The following is a 23,441-nucleotide window of genomic DNA, read 5'->3' as shown; positions in this document are numbered from 1 at the left end:
CGACGCAGCAGCGATCCTGATAAGGTCAGGTCGCCCGTCGTGATCGCTGCTGCGTCGCTATGTGTGACCCCAGCTTAACACTATGAATTCTGTAATCCTGGGAAGCAATAATGACGGCAACATTAACCATGACAAGGACGTGATCTCTACCTCCAGATGTGAGACGGTGAATATTTTCGTTGCCCAACCAGAACTCGGTTAGTTGACTACCAAATCCTCTTTTATAGGTTTCCCAGTCCTGGTAAAAGTCTACCGAACCATCAACTCGTCTCTGAAACACCTGGAAGGAAAGGTGGATTTATTAATCTTCTTATTTTCTTACTATTCAGATCGAAACCAAGAGCAGGAGAGTTGTAGGAGGTGGTCGAGCCCTGCAATGTAAAGTACAGTGGAACCTAGGTTTACGAGTAACCCGGTGTGCGAGTATTTCTCTATACGAGCAAAGCTTGCTGTATGAATGAATACTCACCGCACACACTTCTGGTTCCGTACTTTCACCGCACTCTGACCCACTCTTGCAGTCCGCACACACACGCACACACACACATATATTATGCTCACCTACCCTCCGTTCCTTCGGTGGCCTCTTCCCTGGTTCTTGTAGTCCGCAGGTATGTGGATACGGTAACCATCGCGACCGATGCAGGGGCTGGTGCTGTCAGTGCTTTCCAAAGGCAGCACGCTGACCAATCGGAAGCAAGCGGCTCATGCGTATGACGTCTGCTGCTGAAGCCCTGACAGTGGCAGCTCTTGCATCGGTCTCAATGGTTACTGGATCCACGTACCTATGGACTACAAGAACCAGGGAAGAGGCCACCGAGGGAAGGGAGGATAGGTGAGCATAATATGTATGTGTTTGTGCGTGTGTGGAATGGTACAAAAGGGGACCAGGATGGGACATTGCTACAAGTTGTGGAACGAATTGAGTTTCAATTATTTCCTATGGGAAATTTTGCTTTGCTAGACGAGTAACTTGGTTTACGAGCACAGTCACAGAACGGATTGTTCTCGTAAACCAAGGTTCCACTGTATATTGTTATGTAGAGTGCAATGTGTTATGTTTACTGCTGTTTTTTCAAAGATAGCGGCAAGAATGAAGAGATAGGGTTAACGGGGTAGTGACAGAGGAGGAAAGAGAACAGTTAGGAGGTCTCGAGAAGAACCAGTCTAGAATAGGGTTCAAGTGAGAAAAGACATGGCCTTGGTGCTAGGGCCAGTCAGGGAACTCTGAGATAACCTCGAGAGGTCCGGAGACTACGGCTCGTCCTGGCAAGCTTAGCGAGTCGTCAGGCTAGAGAGACGCCGCGGTCCAGAATCGGACGAAGGTGAGCAGAGTAAGGGGGAAGGAGACAGACCCCAGAGCTTGAGGACGAGATCCAAGATAGTTGAGGGGGACAGGCCAATAGGTAGTAACCTACAATGAGAGAAAGGAAGGTAATGTCTGTCATAATGATGTGAAGAATAAAGTAAACTTTCTAGTTGGCTATGTGAGCACTGGTGTAATACGTAATGGGAGAGGTTGGACTAAGCGCCCACTGTGAGGCGGACGTCAGGTGCCACTCTCAGGGCAGAGACCGGGACTGTGTCAGTTGACTCCCAGGGCCGGGGCGGACACAGGTCAGACAGGCTGAGTCTCTAGTGTAGACAGGGACCACCAGGATGGCTGAGGCAGACAGCATAGCCAGGACGGACTGGCAGAGTCACTAGTAAAGCTGGGCCCACCGGAGTAGCTGAGGTGGATGGCACGGCCGGGGTGCACTGACACAAGTCACTAGTAAAGCTGGGACCACTAGAATAGCGGAGTCTGATGGCACGGCTGGGGTGGACGGACACAGTCACTAGTAAAGCTGGGACTCCCCCCGACCAGGGGAGAGTACATTAAAAGGGTGAAATGTATTCTTCAGCTGGAACAGGGAGTGTATGAAAGAAGGGGGAATGTTAAAATGTTTGAGAAGTGGTAAGTGTCTCCAACGATGACTGCCAGCAGGATGACGCACACCAGCCTGAAGAAACCATTAAGTGTCGTGCACCCAACCCAAGGTCCCATCCGCACACAGTGGTCCTTAGAAAAAGAGTGTGGTGCCCAAGTGGCCCGGGGCCGACATCTTCCTTCAAAGTCACAAGGAAATTAAAGCTTATCAGCCAAATATAAAACAGAACTTATTACGGTATTTGATGCAGTTACTTTCAAAATTATCCTTCCAATAGCTGAAAATGTCACTTTACCTGACAACGGCAGCCTCAGAATTACTAATGCCTTCATAACCATTCTCCTCAGTACTTAATAGAGTCGCTTACTCATTCACGGATGCAGCCGGCTTGCACAACGCTACCTGGCTTTCCCGTGGTCCTTCACGTCGGTGTTCACTGCTTCTCCCTCCTTGAATCTGTGCGTGCCACACAGGTCCACCAAAAGGGTTCCTAGGGCGTGTGCAGGCACCTCTGCCCTTCTGTTTAAGGGCCAGCGTGCCATTTCCTGGAAATGCCTTTCAGCCTATCAAAGAGAGGCACTGGGTACTAATGGCAGGCATTCTTCCACTAGGGGAGGTGCCTGGTCAACGCTATTATTTAGTGGTTTGTTAGCTAGTTGTCAGGTCCCCTTGTCCGCTGTGCTTCCCATTACAGTGTACAGTGTCCTTGCCTGTCGCCTGGTTCCATCTGTACCCCCGGTGTCCATTCACCCCGGCTGTGCCATCTGCCTCAGCTACCCCGGTGCTCACAGCTTTACTAGTGACTGTGTCCATCCACCCCGGCCATGCCATCTGCCTCAGCTACTCCGGGAGTCCCAGCTTTTTTTTTTAAATCAGATACTTTTTTATTAAAACAGAATACATACAACAGTATAACAAATCGGCATCCAAATTAAGTTTATCATATCTATTACCCCTTCCCCCCCCCCACTCCGGCAGCAACACTCCTCCCCAATACTACATCCCATTTAGTACACACTTAGAATACCCTCCAACTGTAGTATAGCAACCATCCCGTTCACCCCGATGTGCAGGAGGAACTACTAGTAACACAAATAAAACAAAACACACCCATCAGAGGTCTCCGACGGCTATCCCTGTCCCAAACCAGTTTACTGGTCCGTCACTCGTCCTCTTCGCATTGCAGCCAAGGAGACCATAGCTTCTCAAACATTTTAACATTCCCCCTTCTTTCATACACTCCCTGTTCCAGCTGAAAAATACATTTCACCCTTTTAATGTACTCTCCCCTGGTCGGGGGGAGTCCCAGCTTTACTAGTGACTGTGTCCGTCCACCCCAGCCGTGCCATCAGACTCAGCTATTCTAGTGGTCCCAGCTTTACTAGTGACTTGTGTCAGTCCACCCCGGCCGTGCCATCCACCTCAGCTACTCCGGTGGGCCCAGCTTTACTAGTGACTCTGCCAGTCCGTCCTGGCTATGCTGTCTGCCTCAGCCATCCTGGTGGTCCCTGTCTACACTAGAGACTCAGCCTGTCTGACCTGTGTCCGCCCCGGCCCTGGGAGTCATCTGACACAGTCCCGGTCTCTGCCCTGAGAGTGGCACCTGACGTCCGCCTCACAGTGGGCGCTTAGTCCAACCTCTCCCATTACAGGGTAAGCCCAGGGGTCCCTGTGGTCCAGTGGGTCCACTCCTGCTCTCCATTTTACCATCTCCAGTGGCAAGCGTTACATAAAGCCTCTTTGGCTGTTATAACCTGCTACAAGTGATTCCAGACAACGGCTTCTGGCAGCGTTCCTGAGGAATCTTATCCCTTTCCTCATGGGCAATGGCCTCCAAGATACCAATATTTGGCAAGAGAGTGGTAGGAGAAAGGTCGGAAAAGTTACGAGAAGACATCATTGCCTTGCACAATCAAGGAAAAGGATACAAGAAGATTGAAGGGCTTAAATGTTCCTAGAGATACAACTCTAGAGAAAGCACTTGTTATATTAGTTGTATTGAGCTTTTTATATTTTTCTTGTTTTGTTGGTGTATTGTAAATAGCAAAAAGTTTGTAAAATTTTATGAAAAACAGACCCATATAACCTGTGCGAAAGGGAAAAGGCTGGAATTTATGCAGAAAATAGACATCTACTTGTTCAGAACCATTTATGGAAACCACAAAGAATCAATAAAGCCTCCTGAAGGTGCAATGTGTATTATAGACTTACTATCCAGCCTCCTCCATCCGTGACCATGTCACATCGCACCATCAAGGGCTGCATGCCATCCGGGTGTATCGTGTACCAGCCGCTGAAAACCTTGCCTTGGTCCCTCAGCTCCTTACAGTTCTTTGCAGCTACAAAATAGAGGGACACATTTATGGTCTCTATCTCCATCTTTAGATAGTTTAGATACCATTAAACTATATGAAAAGTTGCATCATTCACACCTGAGCTGTAAAACTGATCATACACCTAAGAGTTGTCCAAACCTGCCAGTATTGGTGAGATCGTCCATCCATATATTACCTTTCTGCCCGCTTGGTCCACTTTGTCCTGTTATTAAGAAATAATACATAATTCCATGTATAAATAGCTGTAACTCTGGATCAGTGCAGGATAAGTAATGTAATGTGGACTTGTCAATGTGACCTGTAATGGAGGGACATTTCATACCACCTTTCCTGCCACCATTTAAATGTACTTAAACAGGAGTACCATGCCCTGTATTAAAGACACAGGCAGTTACTCAGTAAAGCCTACATTAAAGCATGGTGTTGGTTCAGTGATGTCTACAGTGAAGCATGGTGGGGGCTAAGTGATGTTTACAGTGACGCATGGCACTAGCTCAGTGAATCCTACATTGAAGCATGGTGGTGGCTCAGTGATCTCTACAGTGAAGCATGGTGGTGGCTCAGTGATCTCTACAGTGAAGCATGGTGGAGGCTCAGTGATGTCTACAGTGAAGCATGGCAGTGGCTCAGTGAAGCCTACATTGAAACATGGTGGGTGCTCAGTGATGTCTACAGTGAAGCATGGTGGGGCTCAGTGATGTCTACAGTGAAGCATGGTGGTGGCTCAGTGTTGTCTACAGTGAAGCACGGTGGGGGCTCTGATGTCTACAGTGAAGCACGGTGGGGGCTCTGATGTCTACAGTGAAGCACGGCGGGGTCTGGGTAATATCTAAAGTGAAGCATGGCGGGGCTCAATGATGTCTACAGTGAAGCACAGTAGGGGCTCCGTGATGTCTACAGTGAAGCACGGCAGGGCTCAATGATGTCTACAGTGAAGCATGGCAGTGGCTTGGTGAAGTCTACATTGAAGCATACTGGGGGCTCAGTGGTGTGTACAGTGAAGCACGGCAGGGGCTCAGTGATGTCTATAGTAAAGCATGGCGGGGCTTAATGATGTCTACAGTGAAGCACGGCGGGGGCTCGGAGATGTCAGGGACTTGGTGATGTCTATAGTGAAGCATGGCGGGGCTCAATGATGTCTACAGTGAAGCATGGTAGGGGCTCCGTGATGTCTACAGTGAAGCACGGCAGGGCTCAGTGATTTCTACAGTGAAGCATGGCAGTGGCTTGGTGAAGTCTACATTGAAGCATGCTGGGGGCTCAGTGGTGTGTACAGTGAAGCACGGCAGGGGCTCAGTGATGTCTATAGTAAAGCATGGCGGGGCTCAATGATGTCTACAGTGAAGCACGGCGGGGGCTTGGAGATGTGAGGGGCTTGGTGATGTCTATAGTGAAGCATGGCGGGGCTCAATGATGTCTAAAGTGAAGCACGGCGGGGTCTTGGTGATGTCAGGGGCTTGGTGATGTCTATAGTGAAGCATGGCTTTGGATCGGTGATGTCTACATTGAAGCATGGTGGTGGCTCTGTGAAGCTGTAGGAGGGTGACCGGTGACCCTGCAGCCTCTTGACGACGTCATGGTTATTTTGTGTATTTATGTATGGGAAATGTTATTTATGTGTGTGCTCTCGGTTGCACAGTTTTAAGGCACCACTAGGTGTCACTGCTCCCTGGTGGTCACTTAGCTTGGAGTTGGGATGGAGAATAGGGCTGAAGCAGTTAAAGGTTAAATCTGCCCAGCAACAGTGATTTGACAGTTGGGATTAGTCAGATAGGGACACCATTGAGTAGCGAGAAGAAGCCTTACCTGAGGGAGATATAGTTAGTTAGAGAAGCCCAGAGTGATTCGGCCAGACCCTCAGGGTCACCCCAGGAAACCCAGATCAAGTGGACAAAGGAAACTCTTCAGTAGCCGGGTGCAGAAATAGGCACGGACCGACCCTGAAGTTGTGGGCCTTGATTCTAGTGGAATTTCCGGGAAACAACTGACTCCAATAGGACCGCCCTAGGCATGAGGTAACGTGGACCTGGGTGAACGGGTCGTCACAGAGACAGTGGTGAGGAGACTCGGACTGGTGGCGGGAGGGGACACAATTAGATCCATGTTGGACTCCATGAATTTACTAGCTGCCACTGTGGTGTTGCCGGGGGAAATAAACAGTCCTATAGGAGACATGTGCAGGAGGGAGCAGTGTGCAAGAATATGTGAAATGATACCAAAGCGTAAAATGCCTATAATGTTCATGCTATGTGCCTGCAGCGGATGTAACATGCCTGTAACGTTCAAGCTATGTGCCGGCAGTGGATGTGCTCCACAGAAACTCTGCGACTTATTCAGAAAAGAAGTGTTCAACGTTATCCTGGACATTGTGTCTGATTTTGTCCTGAGGAGGAGAAGCTGCAGTGTCCCTGGTTGCACTCTAGAAGTGGCAGGAGTGCAGCACCGAAGAGATACACTGCCTGGAAGAAGGGGCTCGCCTCTGCCCACAACTGCGGCCCCCTTCGGCCCCACAACAAAGCCTAAAGTGGAGCATGGTGGTGGCTCGATGAAGCCTACAGTGAAGCATGGTAGTGGCTCAGTGAAGCCTACAGTGAAGCATGACAGTGGCTCGGTGAAACCTACAGTGAAGTATGTTGGTGGCTCTGTGAAGCCTAAAGTGAAGAATGGTGGTTGCTTAGTGAAGCCTACAGTGAAGCATTGTGGTTGCTCGGTGAAGCCTACAGTGAAGCATGGTAGTGGCTCAGTGAAGCCTACAGTGAAGCATGACAGTGGCTTGATAAAGAATACAGTGAAGCATAGAAGTGGTCTGGTGATGCCTACAGTAAAGCATGGTAGTGGCCCAGTGAAGCCTACAGTGAAGCAAAGTGATGGCTCAGTTAAGCATACAGTAAAGCAAGGAGATTGCTCGGTTAAGCCTTCAGTGAAGCATGGCAGTGGTGCTCTAAAAATACAGTGAAGCATGGCAGTGGTCTGGTGACGCCTACAATAAAGCATGGCAGTGACCCAGTGAAACCTACAGGAAAGCATGGTGGTGGCTCGATGAAGCCTACCTACAGTGAAGCAAGCTGGTGGCTCGTTGAAGCTTACAGTTAAGCATGGCAGTTGTTCAGTAATATCTACTGTATACTGAAACATGGCGGTGGATCAGTGATGTCTACAGTGAAACATTGCGGTGGTACAGTGATGCCTATAGTCAAGCGTGGTGTTGGCTTGGTGATGTCTACAGTGAAATATTATGTTTGCTTGGTGATGCTTACAGTGAAGAATGTCCACCAACGCTTGGCTTCAGAAGAAGTAGCTGTCACATTTGCCTGATTTCAACCAATAAAAAATGTTTGGTGGGATGTGCAAAAATCAGTTGTATATAAATCCAAGACTATCAGTGACCTGGAGGCCATTGCTTATAAGAAATGAGCTAAGATTCCTCAGCAATGCTGCCATAAGCCGGTGTCTGGCCGAGGAGCCAACTCCTACATCTATATACCCTTTCACTTGATAAAACTGTTTTCTTTCAGAAGACAAGATAGATGCCTCCATAGTGCCCCCTATAGCGGGTCTCTACCCTATAGGCCAATGACTGATACTTTAATGAGCTTTGAAATATAGGGAATAATCTAAGGGGTTGGACATGTAGTTCATTTACAGAACTTTTTTTTCCCAGAGAGCATTACCCCCAGACCTAACAGACATTTTACCCAGGCCGGTGGGCTCCACAATGGAGATCATTACTCCCCCAGAGTCCACAGGGCAAATCAATGGATTCAGTCACCTTTTCTTACCTCCAAACATGGCGCTGAATGAGTAACCTTTTTCTCCATAGCTTCCTAAAGAAGAATAAAAATAGGTGACTGTGGCGCTATTTTTTCAATGGTTTATAAGTGCACAGAAAAAAAACCAAGAGATTTGATGGCTCACCCACCCGCCTGATAGAAGAATATGAGTAGGTAATGCCCAGATCCACCTACATCAAATTTGTGAACCTTAGGGGCACTTTGCATACTACGACATCGCATGCCGATGGTAGCGATGCCGAGCGCGATATTCCCCGCCCCCGTCGCAGCTGCGATATCTTGTGATAGCTGCCGTAGAGAACATTATCGCTACGGCAGCTTCAAATGCACTTACCTGCCCTGCGACGTCGCTGTGGCCGGCGACCCGCCTCCTTCCTAAGGGGGCGGGTTGTACGGCATCACAGCGACGGCAGGCGGCCAATAGAAGCGGAGGGGCAGAGTTGAGCGGGACGTAAACATCCTGCCCACCTCCTTCCTTCCGCAAAGCCGGTGGAAGCAGGTAATGAGATGTTCCTCGCTCCTGCGGCTTAATACACAGCGATGTGTGCTGCCACAGGAGCGAGGAACATCGTAACCGTCGCAGCGAAATAATGACACTACACCGATGATACGATTACGACGCTTTTGCGCTCGTTAATCGTATCAAAAACGATTTACACACTCCGATGTCGACAGCGGCGTCGGATGTGCGTCACTTTCGATTTGACCCCACCGACATCGCACCTGCACTTGTAACTCTTGGGTTACAAGTCTACATGACGTCATCTTACCTTTCCCTCCGGTTAGTCCTGCGTCTCCTTTTTTTCCTGGATCTCCAGCATCACCTAAATTATAAATATACATAATATTACACATAAATGCTTGTCGAGAGATGTGGTACATTTCCCATACACCTGATAGGAGAAGAATGCAAATATTTAATATTAAGATCCATCTACATGCCACTCATTCACATTGGGGATTAAAGGGGTTTTCCACTTAAAGAAATATATTGTGATATGCTCTTGATGCCGTTTTCACTGGTGTACTTATGTCCCAATCTGCCAAATTCTAACACTTTTCTTGACAAGGGAGCGTTTCCTATGCCATCTTATCAACAGAGCCATATGTAAAGGGGACTGGCTGATTGCTCATTGTATTAGCCAAGCCAGCTCCTTACACTGTGAAAGCCGATAACTGTCATGCAAGTGACAGGAAAAGTATGGCGCATGACGTAACACACTACAACACAAGGGGTACACCGGGGATACTTTAACAACAATGGGCCCTAGCACTAGTGAGGGGGAAGATGGACACCTCTTCCACTTAACTGCAAGGGTACCCTGCGCTGTTAGACAGTCACTATACAGGTTCCTCACCTGTCGCCAAGCAAGAACCTGAAGCCCTGAGTGACCCTAGAATAGTCCTGGCTAGTGAGTGGGCAGGTAAGGATCACTAGTCCTAGCGCTGCACTAAAATCAACACATCAGGGAGGGAAGTCAGACAGGGGGAAAACACAACAAAATGAGCTGCAGCCAGCACCAAGGCTGCAGCCTACACAGCAACTTTCAGACAGGGCTCCACCAGCTCCTTCCACCTCCAGACCAAGCATCCACATGAGTAAGAGAGTAACCAGCGCCCTCTGCTGGGAGTAGAGGGGATATATAGGGACTAGGAGTGTTCCAAACCAGAAACACCTGAGAATGCTTGCTGGCAAGGAATACTGACATTAACCCTCTTCTCCCCAAATAAAAGGAAATACATTTAATCTACAGAGTCTAAAAGCAAAGAGACTCTGGTCCAGAATCTGTCACTAGTCTCTACAAGAGAGAGACGACTACAAGATACCTTTATCAGCTAGTGTCGGGCTGTTGATAAAAGGCGAACACCATACTCCACCTCTTGCTATGACATGGCTACCACCTTTCTCTGAGTCTTTACACAACCATGGCATTCGCACAAGCAGCTTCTTCTGGTCATCAATTGATATGGCTTTAAAACAGCCCTGAATGAGTCCCCAGAAGTGCTCAGTGTGACGACATGGACTCTCATGGGTTAACGTTTCTTAAAATCCAGCCAGACAGCATGATAGATTGTCTATAGATGGGGGAGAAGTCCCTCATTGTTTTTACAAGACTCTTGTTGACTCAATGTAATTGTGTTGGCCACTGAAAGCTAGACTATTGTTCTCCAGACATTTCCAGTAACCATTGTATTGTAGTTGTGTATTGATAATGTAATTACCTTAGTAGCCATTGTCTAGTCAGTGGCTCCCAGTTTACATGTACACCCTCAGCCTTTCTAAGCACATCATTTAAATGAACATTATCCATGCAGCTTGAAATTCCTCCAATGGGAGAAGCAATCTTGTCCAACCAATCGATGAGGACGCAGTGTATCCAAGGGGAAGGTTGTGGCTATAAAAAGGACTTCTTTAAGCCACCAGTGGTTGTTGATGGTTGATGGATTCAGTCTAAGCTCTTTGGAGCTGACTGGAGGATCAGGACATCTTATGGCTTCAATCTAGGGACTCCGGATCCGGTTGGAGACCATATCCACAGCCTAGGGATTTCGACTCCGGCTGCCAGGATTGTAACATCAAACCAGGACTACCTAAGGAGGACACGCAGGTTGGGACAGTTCAGTCACCTGTTACAGACTTTGCAGACCTCAGACAGCTTGGAACCTGTGAGGCATGGACATTCTAAATCCCTGGTGAGCCAGCGGAAGGGTGAGACTCTGTTGCCTGTTACATTTTGTGTGTTTTGCTGGTTATGTGTTATGTGCCGTTAATTGTTTGGGGATCCAATAAAGTCTAATTATTGTGGTTCCCTCACCCTGTGTTGTCTGAGTAGTGTTACGCCCACGGTTAGGGAGGCCGGCGTTCAGTTGGGATGAGCCCTGAGCCACGCTGTCTTCCTAAAGGCGGCGGGTTTTAGTGGACGAGAGCGCCCACTGAGCCCCGTGTCTCCACAATTGGTGGCAGCGGTGGGATACTACTCAGCCTGGTTTACCCAGGGGAGCTGCAGTGGACTGGTGTTTTCGGACACCGTCCAGGGCTCAACAACCAGGGAGGCACATAAGCATACCCAGCAGGCCATAGGGGAGGCATTCAGGTTTCGGACGCTGCCATGTCCAACCCCACCAGCTCAGCTATGGGACAAGGACCAGAGAGGAGTTACGACCGCAGCAGTAAATGGATGCTACAGGATCTGTGCCAGATGCGAAAGATTGACTACAGGAACACTGACACTCGGTCAGACTTGATCCGGAAATTAGTCTGTTGGGATGCCCAGAATGATGCAGAGGATGATGAGGACACTGCCGTTGTGGTATCAGAGGAGGTAAACCCTGTATCTCATCCTAGATCCAGTGACAGTCTGGAAACAAACCAAACCCAAGCAGACCGAGTCAAGGAATTGTTTACTGCATTGGGGCCTGAAGCTTCAATGGAAGAGAGGGCTGGTGTTCTGCAATTTGTGTTTGGATTTCCAATTTCCTCACCATCAGCACCTACCTCCAGGATAGACCACCACCAAGGAAGTCATCTTCGCTACAGGGATGTGCCAGTGTTTAATGATTCCAGCACTGAGATAGATGAACACTTGCAAAACTTTGAGATGCTAATGCGTATGCACCAGGTGCCCACAGATGAGTGGTCCAAATACCTGTGGACAAGCTTGCCGGTCCGGGCTCAGGAGGCTGTCCGATCACTTGGGCCTCAGGACTGCTTGGACTACGGAATTATTAAGGACACTTTGTTGGCCCTTTTTACCATAACACCCGAGAGACATCGCACTAAGTTCCGGACTATGTCTCGCCATTGTGTCTCGTACGTCGAATTTGGCAGTCAACTCCGACGACACTGTAATCGCTGGCTCGATGGACGGGCTGCCCACTCCGCTGCTGCCCTCCGTGATGTGATAGTGCTTGAACAGCTGCTGGTGCAGATGGACCCGGAAATCCGAGAATGGGTAGCTGACAGGAAGCCCGACACCCCAGAGCAAGCAGCGCGATTGGCTGACGAATTTACAGCCAACCGACCCAGCTGGAGGCCCAATAGGTCCCTCAACCATGGATCCAAGCGACCCCCAGACTCACGTGCTGGACTAACTCGTTACCTCACAGAAGCGACAGATATCAGACATACTCGGAACATATGAAACCCTGTTCACAAGTCAGCCTGGTAGAACCCCCCTGGTCCAGCATCATGTCAATACAGGGGCAGCCACCCCACTAAGACAACCCGCCTACCGGGTGACCCCTCCTGTGTTGGCAATGATGAAGGCCGAGGTGGATGACATGTTAAATATGGGAGTCATAGTCCCCTCCCATAGCCCATGGGCTGCCAGTGTGGTATTGGTGCCAAAAAAGGACAAGAGTACTCGTTTCTGTGTGGACTATAGACGGCTCAATGAGGTCACGATTACAGATGCTTACCCCATGCCCCGGGTGGATGAACTACTAGATAGGTTAGGGGGGTCTCGGTTTATATCTACCCTCGATTTGAGCAAGGGATACTGGCAGATCCCACTCACAAAAAACGCTCAAGAGAAATCGGCCTTCATAACCCCTTTTGGCCTCTTTGAGTTTACCAGCATGCCTTTTGGGATGAAAAACGCCCCAGCCACCTTCCAGAGGATGGTAGACCATTTACTAGAGGGATGTCAGGGGTATGCCCAGGCCTATTTGGATGACATCGCTATCTTCAGCGACACTTGGGAAGAGCATCTTCAGCATGTGTCCCAGGTGCTGCAGAGGGTAGCCAAAGCCCAGCTCACCATCCGACCTGACAAATGCCAAATGGGGATGGCCGAAGTGCTATACCTGGGACATCGGGTGGGAAGTGGGTGCATTCGTCCCGAACCTGCAAAAGTAGAAGCCATTATCCAGTGGCCACGCCCGGTCAATCAAAAACAGGTCCGTGCATTTCTAGGAACCGCAAACTACTATCGAAAGTTTATCCCCAATTACAGTACCATAGCAAAACCGCTCACTGACCTCACAACCAAAAGATATGCCCGTAACCTTATCTGGACCCCAGAATGTGAAACTGCGTTCCTCCAATTGAAAGACCGGCTAGCCCAAAGCCCAGTCTTGACTGCTCCTGACTTCCGTCGCAGATTCATTGTCCAAACAGACGCATCGGACACAGGACTAGGAGCTGTACTTAGCCAAGTGGGGGACAACGGTGAGGAACATCCGATAGCTTACCTCTCCCGGAAACTGTTGGACCGAGAGAGGGCTTATGCCACCATAGAAAAAGAATGCCTGGCCATAGTCTGGGCCCTAAAAAAATTGCAGCCCTACCTCTATGGCAATGAGTTCACAGTCCTCACTGACCACAATCCATTGAGTTGGCTAAATCGCACTGCCGGGGACAACGGACGCTTGCTCAGGTGGAGTCTGGCATTACAATCTTAGGTGGGCTTTGCACACTGCGACATCGCAGCCCGATGCTGCGATGCCGAGTGCGATAGTGCCCGCCCCCGTCGCAGCAGCGATATGTGGTGATAGCTGGCGTAGCGAAAATTATCGCTACGCCAGCTTCACACACACACTCACCTGCCGTGCGACGTCCCTGTGGCCGGCGGCCCGCCTCCTTGTTAAGGGGGCGGGTCGTGCGGCGTCACTGTGACGTCACACGGCAGGCGGCCAATCGGAGCGGAGGGGCGGAGATGAGCAGGATGTAAACATCCTGCCCATCTCTTTCCTTCCGCATATCCTACGGAAGCCGCAGTGAGGCCGGTAGGAGATGTTCCTCGCTCCTGCGGCTTCACACACAGCGATGTGTGCTGCCGCAGGAGCGAGGAACAACATCGGACCGTCGCGTCAGCGTAATCATGGATTACGCCGACGCTGCACCGATGATACGATAACGACGCTTTTGCGCTCGTTAATCGTATCATCTAGGCTTTACACACTGCGATGTCGCATGCGATGCCGGAAGTGCGTCATTTTCAATTTGACCCCACCGACATCGCACCTGCGATGTCGCAGTGTGCAAAGCCCGCCTTACAATTTTTCCATCTCCCATAAACAGGGCAAGAACCATGGAAATGCGGATGGGCTTTCCCGACAAGAGGAGAAGGATGATCGGAAGCCTATCATGTCTGGCTAATATTAAGAAGGGGGAGGAATGTGACGACATGGACTCTCATGGGTTAACGTTTCTTAAAATCCAGCCAGACAGCATGATAGATTGTCTATAGATGGGGGAGAAGTCCCTCATTGTTTTTACAAGACTCTTGTTGACTCAATGTAATTGTGTTGGCCACTGAAAGCTAGACTATTGTTCTCCAGACATTTCCAGTAACCATTGTATTGTAGTTGTGTATTGATAATGTAATTACCTTAGTAGCCATTGTCTAGTCAGTGGCTCCCAGTTTACATGTACACCCTCAGCCTTTCTAAGCACATCATTTAAATGAACATTATCCATGCAGCTTGAAATTCCTCCAATGGGAGAAGCAATCTTGTCCAACCAATCGATGAGGACGCAGTGTATCCAAGGGGAAGGTTGTGGCTATAAAAAGGACTTCTTTAAGCCACCAGTGGTTGTTGATGGTTGATGGATTCAGTCTAAGCTCTTTGGAGCTGACTGGAGGATCAGGACATCTTATGGCTTCAATCTAGGGACTCCGGATCCGGTTGGAGACCATATCCACAGCCTAGGGATTTCGACTCCGGCTGCCAGGATTGTAACATCAAACCAGGACTACCTAAGGAGGACACGCAGGTTGGGACAGTTCAGTCACCTGTTACAGACTTTGCAGACCTCAGACAGCTTGGAACCTGTGAGGCATGGACATTCTAAATCCCTGGTGAGCCAGCGGAAGGGTGAGACTCTGTTGCCTGTTACATTTTGTGTGTTTTGCTGGTTATGTGTTATGTGCCGTTAATTGTTTGGGGATCCAATAAAGTCTAATTATTGTGGTTCCCTCACCCTGTGTTGTCTGAGTAGTGTTACGCCCACGGTTAGGGAGGCCGGCGTTCAGTTGGGATGAGCCCTGAGCCACGCTGTCTTCCTAAAGGCGGCGGGTTTTAGTGGACGAGAGCGCCCACTGAGCCCCGTGTCTCCACACTCAGTACTTGGCGGCTTCTTTGCCTTGATTCTGTATACAAATCCAACTCATCCCATACTATCTCAGTTGGGTTGGGATGGGCTGATTGGGGATGCCATGTCTTTAGCAGCTTCCATCCCTTTTCTTCTTGCCCTTACGTTGACGGGAGATGTTTTGGGTCATTGTCCTGTTGCAATAAATATTATGGTCCCACTAAGTGCAGACAAGATGGGATGGCGCCCACTGCCTAATGCTGTGGAAGCCATGTGGGGAAGTGCCTCGAAGATTAGAATAAATCACAATCAGTGTCACCAGCAGAGCCCCCCATACACACCTCTTAGCACCACACATGTAGAAACCACCCGTTCACCATTTCAACCTATCACAAGGACATGGCGATTGGTCTAATTTTGACACCACAATACCAAAGATTGCTTCTGATCTATTGTTCTGTCCTGGCGTTGCTTGACCCAAACAAGTCTTTTATTATTTGTAGCTCCTCAGTAGTGGCTTCTTTGCCCAATGTTGACCATATAGGCCACTTCTCCTGCTCTTTTCTAGACAGTTGATGTTGAGATGTGTCTGTTACTTGATGTCTGTGTATCATTTATGAGGATGCAATTTGCAGTTTCTGAAGCTTAAAACTCTGATGAACTTATCCTATGCAGCAGAGGTCAGGGGTCATTCTTGGTCTTCCTTTCCTGGGGCGGTCACTATGAGTGCCAGTTTACCCATAGCGATTGATGATTTTCATGACTGCACTTAAGAATACCTTCAAGGTTATAGTAATTTTCTAGATTGACTGACCTCATGTCTTATAGATATTTTCATACACCCCTATATTAGAAGTCTACATGACGTGATCTTACCTTTCTCTCCGGTTAGCCCTCTGTTTCCTTTTTCCCCTGGAACTCCGTGGTCACCTAATTATGAAAAAATACATAATACCATGCATATATATCTATAGAAAAATGTGACATCCACTTGATAGGTGCACAATGCAAGTTGGGGATACCCAGACCTATTGATGTAATAATAGGAGAAATCCCTCTGCTACCTGAATATCTGAGTGGGGGGGTCTGAGCTAATGAGCATGTGCAACCACCAGCAGCAGAAACAGGAGGTGGAATTTTCAAAAAAGCAATGAATGCAGGTACTGTCACGGGTGTGTCACAGTTGACAGACAGTTCTGTGGTGCCCGGCTGTAGCCGGTCGCTACGTTTGACTACACAAACTGTTCCCTGACCTTCTATTCTTTCTTCTGTGGTGTAAATATAATCCTATGTGTTTTCTCTGTTTGGGGTTAATCTTTTTCCTTTTAGAACCCTGCGGATATCCTCACTTTTCAGCTGTTAAGCCTCATCCCTATGTGGCGCCCTGGACAAGCCAGGGGCCACAGATAACTACACCAACACACCCCACACTCCCAGTCAGGCAAACCTAAGTAAGACAAAACCCTTGTTGCCTCCCTCCAGGGGCTGATGTTCACACCAGGGGGTGGGCCAGGTGGTTGGTCCCGCCCACCGAGGAGTTCACAGGCTTGGAGGCGGGAAAAGAGAGATCAGTTAGGGAAGTGAAAGTGAGAGGAAGGAAAGTGGCAAAGGAGCAGACAGAAAGTGGTTCGGGTGTGTGGCCCAGACAGAACAGCAAGGTTGGCAGACGGTGGTGACCGTCTGCAGGAGAGGCCTATTGGAGCTAGCCGTAAGGACCGTGGACGGGCGGTGGCCCGGCGGTACCGGACCAGTACGCAAGGAGAAGCCAGCACCATCCGGCAGGGGCTTACGAACCCCGGCAAGGCTAGGAGTCGCCGTGAATTTGCCAAATCCGTTAGCGAAGGGAACCTCCTGGGTTTCCCAGCAGCCAAGTCCCGACAAGGCAACAGTCCAACCGAGAGAGGGAAACACAGTCACCGCCATGGCTAAAGTTCCCAGGGCCAGAGCCTGCGGGCAAAAGGGGCTCCTTCAGCAACCCTTAAGCTGGGGAGCGGGTTACCGGTGGGAACCCATTGGAACCGTTACACTACACAGGTGCAGGGAAAGGCAGTCACCATCAACCTGCCGGGAGAAACAACACCGCAGCCGCCTGTGGGACCCGTTGATCCAGCCGTTTGTTTTACCGGAGACTCCGTGTATATCTTTGGGCTGAGTGAGTACCACCGTGCCGTGCGGCACAGCGCTGCCCCCGCGACCGTGCACCTCATCAGGCCCCGCAACCCGCCTGCCATCCATCCCTACCCCTCACCGGGCCCCGGGACAACCAATCCCCCTACCCACGGAGGGGAGAACCAACATCCAAGCTGCTCCCTGTCATCGCTCCCGGGATCCCCGTCCAGAGCAGCGGTGGTGTCACCAATCTCACCACAACCGTGGGTGGCGTCACGGACAATCTCAAATCCCCACAATCAAAACCCCCTTTTCACTCACGGGCGAGGAGCGCCGCTCGAGTCCCTGGGATCCGGCCCACCGCTCGAGCCACCACCGAGCAGCAGCAGCCGGACCCGAGCAGTGGGAGAGCGCAGCGTCCCCTCCTCCGCCCGCGCCACCTACCCCTTGTGTCCTTAAGTACCTGCATTTCCCCTTGGTGTTTGCAGGTGATAAAGTTAATTTTCTATACCCTCCTGAGTGCAAGCAGTCGCCTTGTATTCATCTGGAGAAACATTGTTGTATGTTGCTGTACCTCTACCTGAGTCATCTTGGAGATATGTTGTTTATTTACTTTTTCCTGTTTGTTTTTCCTGTGTCTTTTTTAGAACTTAGTGGGCTTGACTAAGCGCTCATACCATCCGTTCCTTACCTAGGACCCAGTTTAGGGTCAACAAGGGCCAGGTATCCTGCTCGGTGCTTAGTTGCAGAACCTATCTAGGGTGGTCCGGGGCCAGTGGACGTTTTTGAGCAGGGATCACCATCTCACCCTTTCATAAACACAGGGTTTCTCTCTTCCCTTCCCTTCCCTCCTTTTTCGCCATTCACTTGGTATTTCCCCATATGTACGTGACAGGTGGGCACCATAACAAGCATAGGCTACGGCTGGTGTTTGGCCTCAGTCTCATACATATGAAGAAAGTTGCCATGTTTTTCTACCCTCTTACAACCCCAGAAGTCTACATGTTGGGATCTTACCTTTGTCTCCAGTTGGTCCTTTGTCTCCGGGATTTCCTTGAGATCCCTGGTCACCTTAATAAAGAATTAAATTAAAGTGTTATTCCCCTCAAAATCAAGTTATTCCTTATCAGTTGCATAGGAGATCACTTGCTGACCACTGGGGGGACCCCCAGTGATTCTAAGATTGGTGGTCTGAAATCTAAAGATGGGGGCTTTCCAGCCCCATCCTAAATAGAGCAAAGAGGCGCATGCTCCACCTCTATTCTGGGCTGTGTCTGGTACCGCGGTCAGTCCAATTATATAAATATCAGATGTGAGCCATGGACAAGTGTGACCCTGTGGCTAGAAGAAAGTAGCCACGTTTTTTCTAGCCTCATATTAAAAGTTTACATGACGTGATCTAACCTTTAATTCCAGTTGGTCCTCTGTCTCCTGTAATTCCTAGAGCTCCTTGATCACCTTAAATAAAAAATAATACATGATGCAATTAATAGAAGTTTTTTAGTGGGATGTGACACCTTCCCCATCCACCTAATAGGAGCAGAATACAAGTAGGTGACACCCAGAACCATTTACATGGCAGCCATCCATAGGGGATATTAACTGACCAATAGGGTTATCAATATCATTAATCGGACAGAGCATCTATGATCATTTTCACTTTATGCATTGTACGATTCATTTTACCCCTGACCTGACCTTAAATCGCCCAATGGTAAATTGCAGCATTATTTTATATATTACAAGGATTTGTCCATATACACAAAGACCTGAGCGATGGGACTGAGCTACTGAGCATGTGTGACCACCAGCACCGGACACGTGAGGTGGACGTTCTCAAAAGGAATCAAGCAAACAGCAGGTGGCGCCATAACAAGCATGAAATAGTATAGGCCGTGTCTGGTATTACAAACCAGTCCCATTATACTGTAGACACAATGCTTAGGAGAAGGTAGCTATGATTTTTCTATCTCCATAAAGAAATACGGATGGGTTGTCCAACATTACCTTTTATTCCTATTGGTCCCATTTTTCCAGCATCTCCCTTATCACCTAAATTTAAAGGAATATATTAATAAAAAAAATAGTTATCTGTAGGAGGTTTTCTGGTTATAAATAAGAAGCCCCCATCACTAAACTAGAAAATCGAAGACCCACATCCTCTTAAGGGAAGCAGAGGATGAGTAGCTTATCATTAATTTATCCCTGATTTTTAACCCTTGTATATTTTATTTCTTTTGTTTATATATATATATATATATATATATATATATATATATATAAAGCTGAATATGTGTGTGTGTATGTGTGTATGTCCGGGATTGGCATCCGCACCGTCGCAGCTACAGCCACAAAATTTTGCACACTCACACTTCTGGACCCCGAGTGCGTCATAGGCTATGTTTTAAGGGGAAATTTTAACCCCGCTCTTTACAGTTATTCGCCAAAAAACCTGCCTCCATTAAAGCGAATGGAGCTGGGAGCCACAGTGCAGCCAGAATTTCAGAAGAATGTGCAGCCATGCCCTTATATGGAATGTTGGCGTGTCACAATGCAGCCAGGGAAAGAGACAAACACAGGGAAAGAGGCAGACACAGACAGGGAAAGAGGCAGACACAAAGAGACAGACACAGACAAAGAGACAGACTGACAGGGAAAGAGACAGACAGGGAAAGAGAGGGAAAGAGAGACAGACAGGGAAAGTGACAGAGATAGACAGACAAGGAAAGAGATTATATGGAATGTTGGCATGTCACAATGCAGCCAGGGAAAGAGACAGACACAGACAGGGAAAGAGGCAGACACAGACAAAGAGGCAGACACAGGGAAACAGACAGACAGGGAAAGAGACAGACAGGGTAAGAGACAGACAGACGGAAAGTGACAGAGATAGATAGACAAGGAAAGAGATAGATAGACAGACAGGGAAAGAGATTGAGACAGACCGAGAAAGAGACAGAAACAGTCAGAGACAGACAGGGAAAGAGACAGACAGAAAGATAGAGAGAGAGACAAAGAGATATATACAGAGGGGGAGACAGACAGAGAATGGGAGAGAAACAGAGAGACAGTTACTATCCCGGGCGTTAATATATTCTATTTATACATTCTATTCCGGGAATGTTAATACATTCTATTTTGTTAACAGCAGTTATTAACCTGGGCGAAGCTGGGTAGTACAGCTAGTATATATATATATATATATATATATATATATATATATATATATATATATATATATATATATATATATATATATATATACACAGCTGTGCTTAAAAGTTTACATACCCTGGCAGACTTTTTGCTTTCTTGGCCTTTTTTTCAGAGAAAATGAATAATATCACAAAAACTTTTTTTTCCACTCATGGTTAGTGGTTGGATGAAGCCATTGATTGTCAAACTGCTGTGTTTTCTCTTTTTTTTCCATTTGTTAATCACAGTTTGAACACTGCTGACTGACATTATCAATTCCTTGGATAACTTTTTATATCCCTTTCCCGTTTTATACAGTTCAACTATCTTTTCGGTTAGCTCCTTTGACAATTCTTTTGCTTTCCCCATGACTCACAATCCAGAAGCGTCAGTTTCTGGATGAAAGATGCAAGAGTCTGTCTGGATCCCAGAAACTCACTCAGCTTTTATGCACACACTGATTACAAGCAGACAGGTGACAGGTGAGGATGTTACCTTTATTGGCCAGTCACACCCATTTGTGTCACCTTCTGTGCTTGTTATCAGGCGGCCAAAATCACCAGGCTGTGTGGACTTTTGATGATGGTCATTTGGAAGTTTCTGGTTGTCATAATGATTTAAAAAGAGAAAACACAGTTGTTTGACAATAAATGGCTTCACCCAACTACTAAGGCTATGTGCCCACGGGACATTGTACCTGCGGATATATCCGCAGGTATGTCCGCAGGTTTCCTGCAGGAGCTCCCTGGAGTCCACAGCTGTCCATTGCTGCGGGATTCCAGCGAAATATCTGTGGAAAACCTGCGGACATTTGTGCAACTTACCTGCGGAAGTCCTGGCCTCTATCTCCATAGTGGAGAGTTGGGACTTTTCCGTGGCATACCACACAACACTAAATATGGAACCTATTGGTCAAAATTGAAAGCCAAACCCCTTAAAAAATCCATGTCAATACACCGTAATTGAGAATGTAGCATGAAAAAACTATTAAAAAGACTCCATGATGGGACATTACCTTTCTCTCCAGTTAGTCCTTTTCCCCCTGCTTTCCCTGGAGCCCCTTCATCACCTTAATTAAGAAAACATACAAAATGCATAAAAAATGTCTGTAGTTTTTTACCAGGAAACATTGTTCTGTCCTGAATGGAGAAAGTGGTGTGAACGCTCAACCTCCTCTCCATTTATTGTCTATAGGACTGCTCAGTACAGCGCTCCTCTATTTCCATTAGTCCCATAGGAAAAATGGTGCTAACTTACTGACCTCCTTGAAGGGAGAAAGCTTCCTGTAGCTGCTGGAGTCCTGTTGCTTGCTGCCTTGGTGCTTGGCTGCAACTGTCGAAGTTGGTGTATATCCTGGCTGTTTTCTTTTCCCTGTGTTTTATCACTATAGTGGTTGATTGTAGTGCACCCACCGGCCTATGCACTACCCAGGGTGAGTGGAGGGGCAGCTAGGGACTAGGCACGTGACGGCAGCGGGGGAAGGACCCACTTAGGCACATTTGTGGAGCTCAAGGTTCAGACATAGGCTAGTGTCAGGTGGTGACCCATGCCCGTTCCCTACCATAAGGGCTTTCCGACCCCCTATCCATTCCCATTGTACCTCTGTGTTGCGCTGGACGCTGGACAACCCCTTTTCCATGTGTGGCAGTGCTACTTTTTTATATCTGTAAAAATGGTGCAAAAAAGCATATAATTGCCTAATGGACCCCTGGTATTCTTCCTCCGCACTGCCGCTAGTGGCCACTGCTGGTCTCTTGGCTTTCTCTTCCAGCAGGGAACATCAGGAAAATGCTGTAGCTGATCACCAACCACTGATTGCCTGCAGCAATCACGGTCTGTTTGAGCCTTCAGAGCATGTAGGCTGTATTGCCTGCAGCATTCATGGTCTGTTTGAGCCTTCAGAGCATGTAGGCTGTATTGCCTGCAGCAATCACGGTCTGTTTGAGCCTTCAGAGCATGTAGGCTGTATTGCCTGCAGCAATCACGGTCTGTTTGAGCCTTCAGAGCATGTAGGCTGTATTGCCTGCAGCAATCACGGTCTGTTTGAGCCTTCAGAGCATGTAGGCTGTATTGCCTGCAGCAATCATGGTCTGTTTGAGCCTTCAGAGCATGTAGGCTGTATTGCCTGCAGCAATCATGGTCTGTTTGAGCCAGCAGAGCATGTAGGCTGTATTGCCTGCAGCAATCACGGTCTGTTTGAGCCTTCAGAGCATGTAGGCTGTATTGCCTGCAGCAATCACGGTCTGTTTGAGCCTTCAGAGCATGTAGGCTGTATTGCCTGCAGCAATCACGGTCTGTTTGAGCCTTCAGAGCATGTAGGCTGTATTGCCTGCAGCAATCACGGTCTGTTTGAGCCTTCAGAGCATGTAGGCTGTATTGCCTGCAGCAATCACGGTCTGTTTGAGCCTTCAGAGCATGTAGGCTGTATTGCCTGCAGCAATCATGGTCTGTTTGAGCCTTCAGAGCATGTAGGCTGTATTGCCTGCAGCAATCATGGTCTGTTTGAGCCTTCAGAGCATGTAGGCTGTATTGCCTGCAGCAATCATGGTCTGTTTGAGCCTTCAGAGCATGTAGGCTGTATTGCCTGCAGCAATCACGGTCTGTTTGAGCCTTCAGAGCATGTAGGCTGTATTGCCTGCAGCAATCACGGTCTGTTTGAGCCTTCAGAGCATGTAGGCTGTATTGCCTGCAGCAATCACGGTCTGTTTGAGCCTTCAGAGCATGTAGGCTGTATTGCCTGCAGCAATCATGGTCTGTTTGAGCCTTCAGAGCATGTAGGCTGTATTGCCTGCAGCAATCATGGTCTGTTTGAGCCTTCAGAGCATGTAGGCTGTATTGCCTGCAGCAATCACGGTCTGTTTGAGCCTTCAGAGCATGTAGGCTGTATTGCCTGCAGCAATCATGGTCTGTTTGAGCCTTCAGAGCATGTAGGCTGTATTGCCTGCAGCAATCATGGTCTGTTTGAGCCTTCAGAGCATGTAGGCTGTATTGCCTGCAGCAATCCTGGTCTGTTTGAGCCAGCAGAGCATGTAGGCTGTTTCTC

General features: G+C 48.4%; 2 protein-coding genes across 3 annotated transcripts in view; one reads left to right on the top strand and one right to left on the bottom strand.

The window, feature by feature from the left end:
• LOC142251627 (ficolin-1-like) overlaps nucleotides 1-23,441 on the top strand; it is a 293,970-nt gene that overhangs the window by 25,674 nt on the left and 244,855 nt on the right. The gene's annotated exons all lie outside the window — the stretch shown is intronic.
• The window catches only part of LOC142251916 (ficolin-1-B-like), a 35,123-nt gene that overhangs the window by 4,787 nt on the left and 6,895 nt on the right, over nucleotides 1-23,441 (bottom strand). Inside the window, exons 3-12 of the mRNA XM_075324966.1 lie at nucleotides 21,414-21,467; nucleotides 19,211-19,255; nucleotides 18,608-18,661; nucleotides 18,221-18,274; nucleotides 15,971-16,024; nucleotides 8,829-8,882; nucleotides 8,047-8,091; nucleotides 4,443-4,469; nucleotides 4,143-4,270; nucleotides 151-280 (exon numbers count right to left, since the gene is read on the bottom strand). Of these exons, the coding sequence (XP_075181081.1) occupies nucleotides 151-280; nucleotides 4,143-4,270; nucleotides 4,443-4,469; nucleotides 8,047-8,091; nucleotides 8,829-8,882; nucleotides 15,971-16,024; nucleotides 18,221-18,274; nucleotides 18,608-18,661; nucleotides 19,211-19,255; nucleotides 21,414-21,467 (645 nt within the window). The remainder of the gene's footprint in view (nucleotides 1-150; nucleotides 281-4,142; nucleotides 4,271-4,442; nucleotides 4,470-8,046; nucleotides 8,092-8,828; nucleotides 8,883-15,970; nucleotides 16,025-18,220; nucleotides 18,275-18,607; nucleotides 18,662-19,210; nucleotides 19,256-21,413; nucleotides 21,468-23,441) is intronic.

This window comes from Anomaloglossus baeobatrachus, chromosome 9 (assembly GCF_048569485.1).
Source record: "Anomaloglossus baeobatrachus isolate aAnoBae1 chromosome 9, aAnoBae1.hap1, whole genome shotgun sequence".
Classification (NCBI taxonomy): Eukaryota; Metazoa; Chordata; class Amphibia; order Anura; family Aromobatidae; genus Anomaloglossus; species Anomaloglossus baeobatrachus.
Note: the sequence above shows the minus strand (reverse complement) of the source record. Positions and strands in the feature narration are given on the sequence as shown.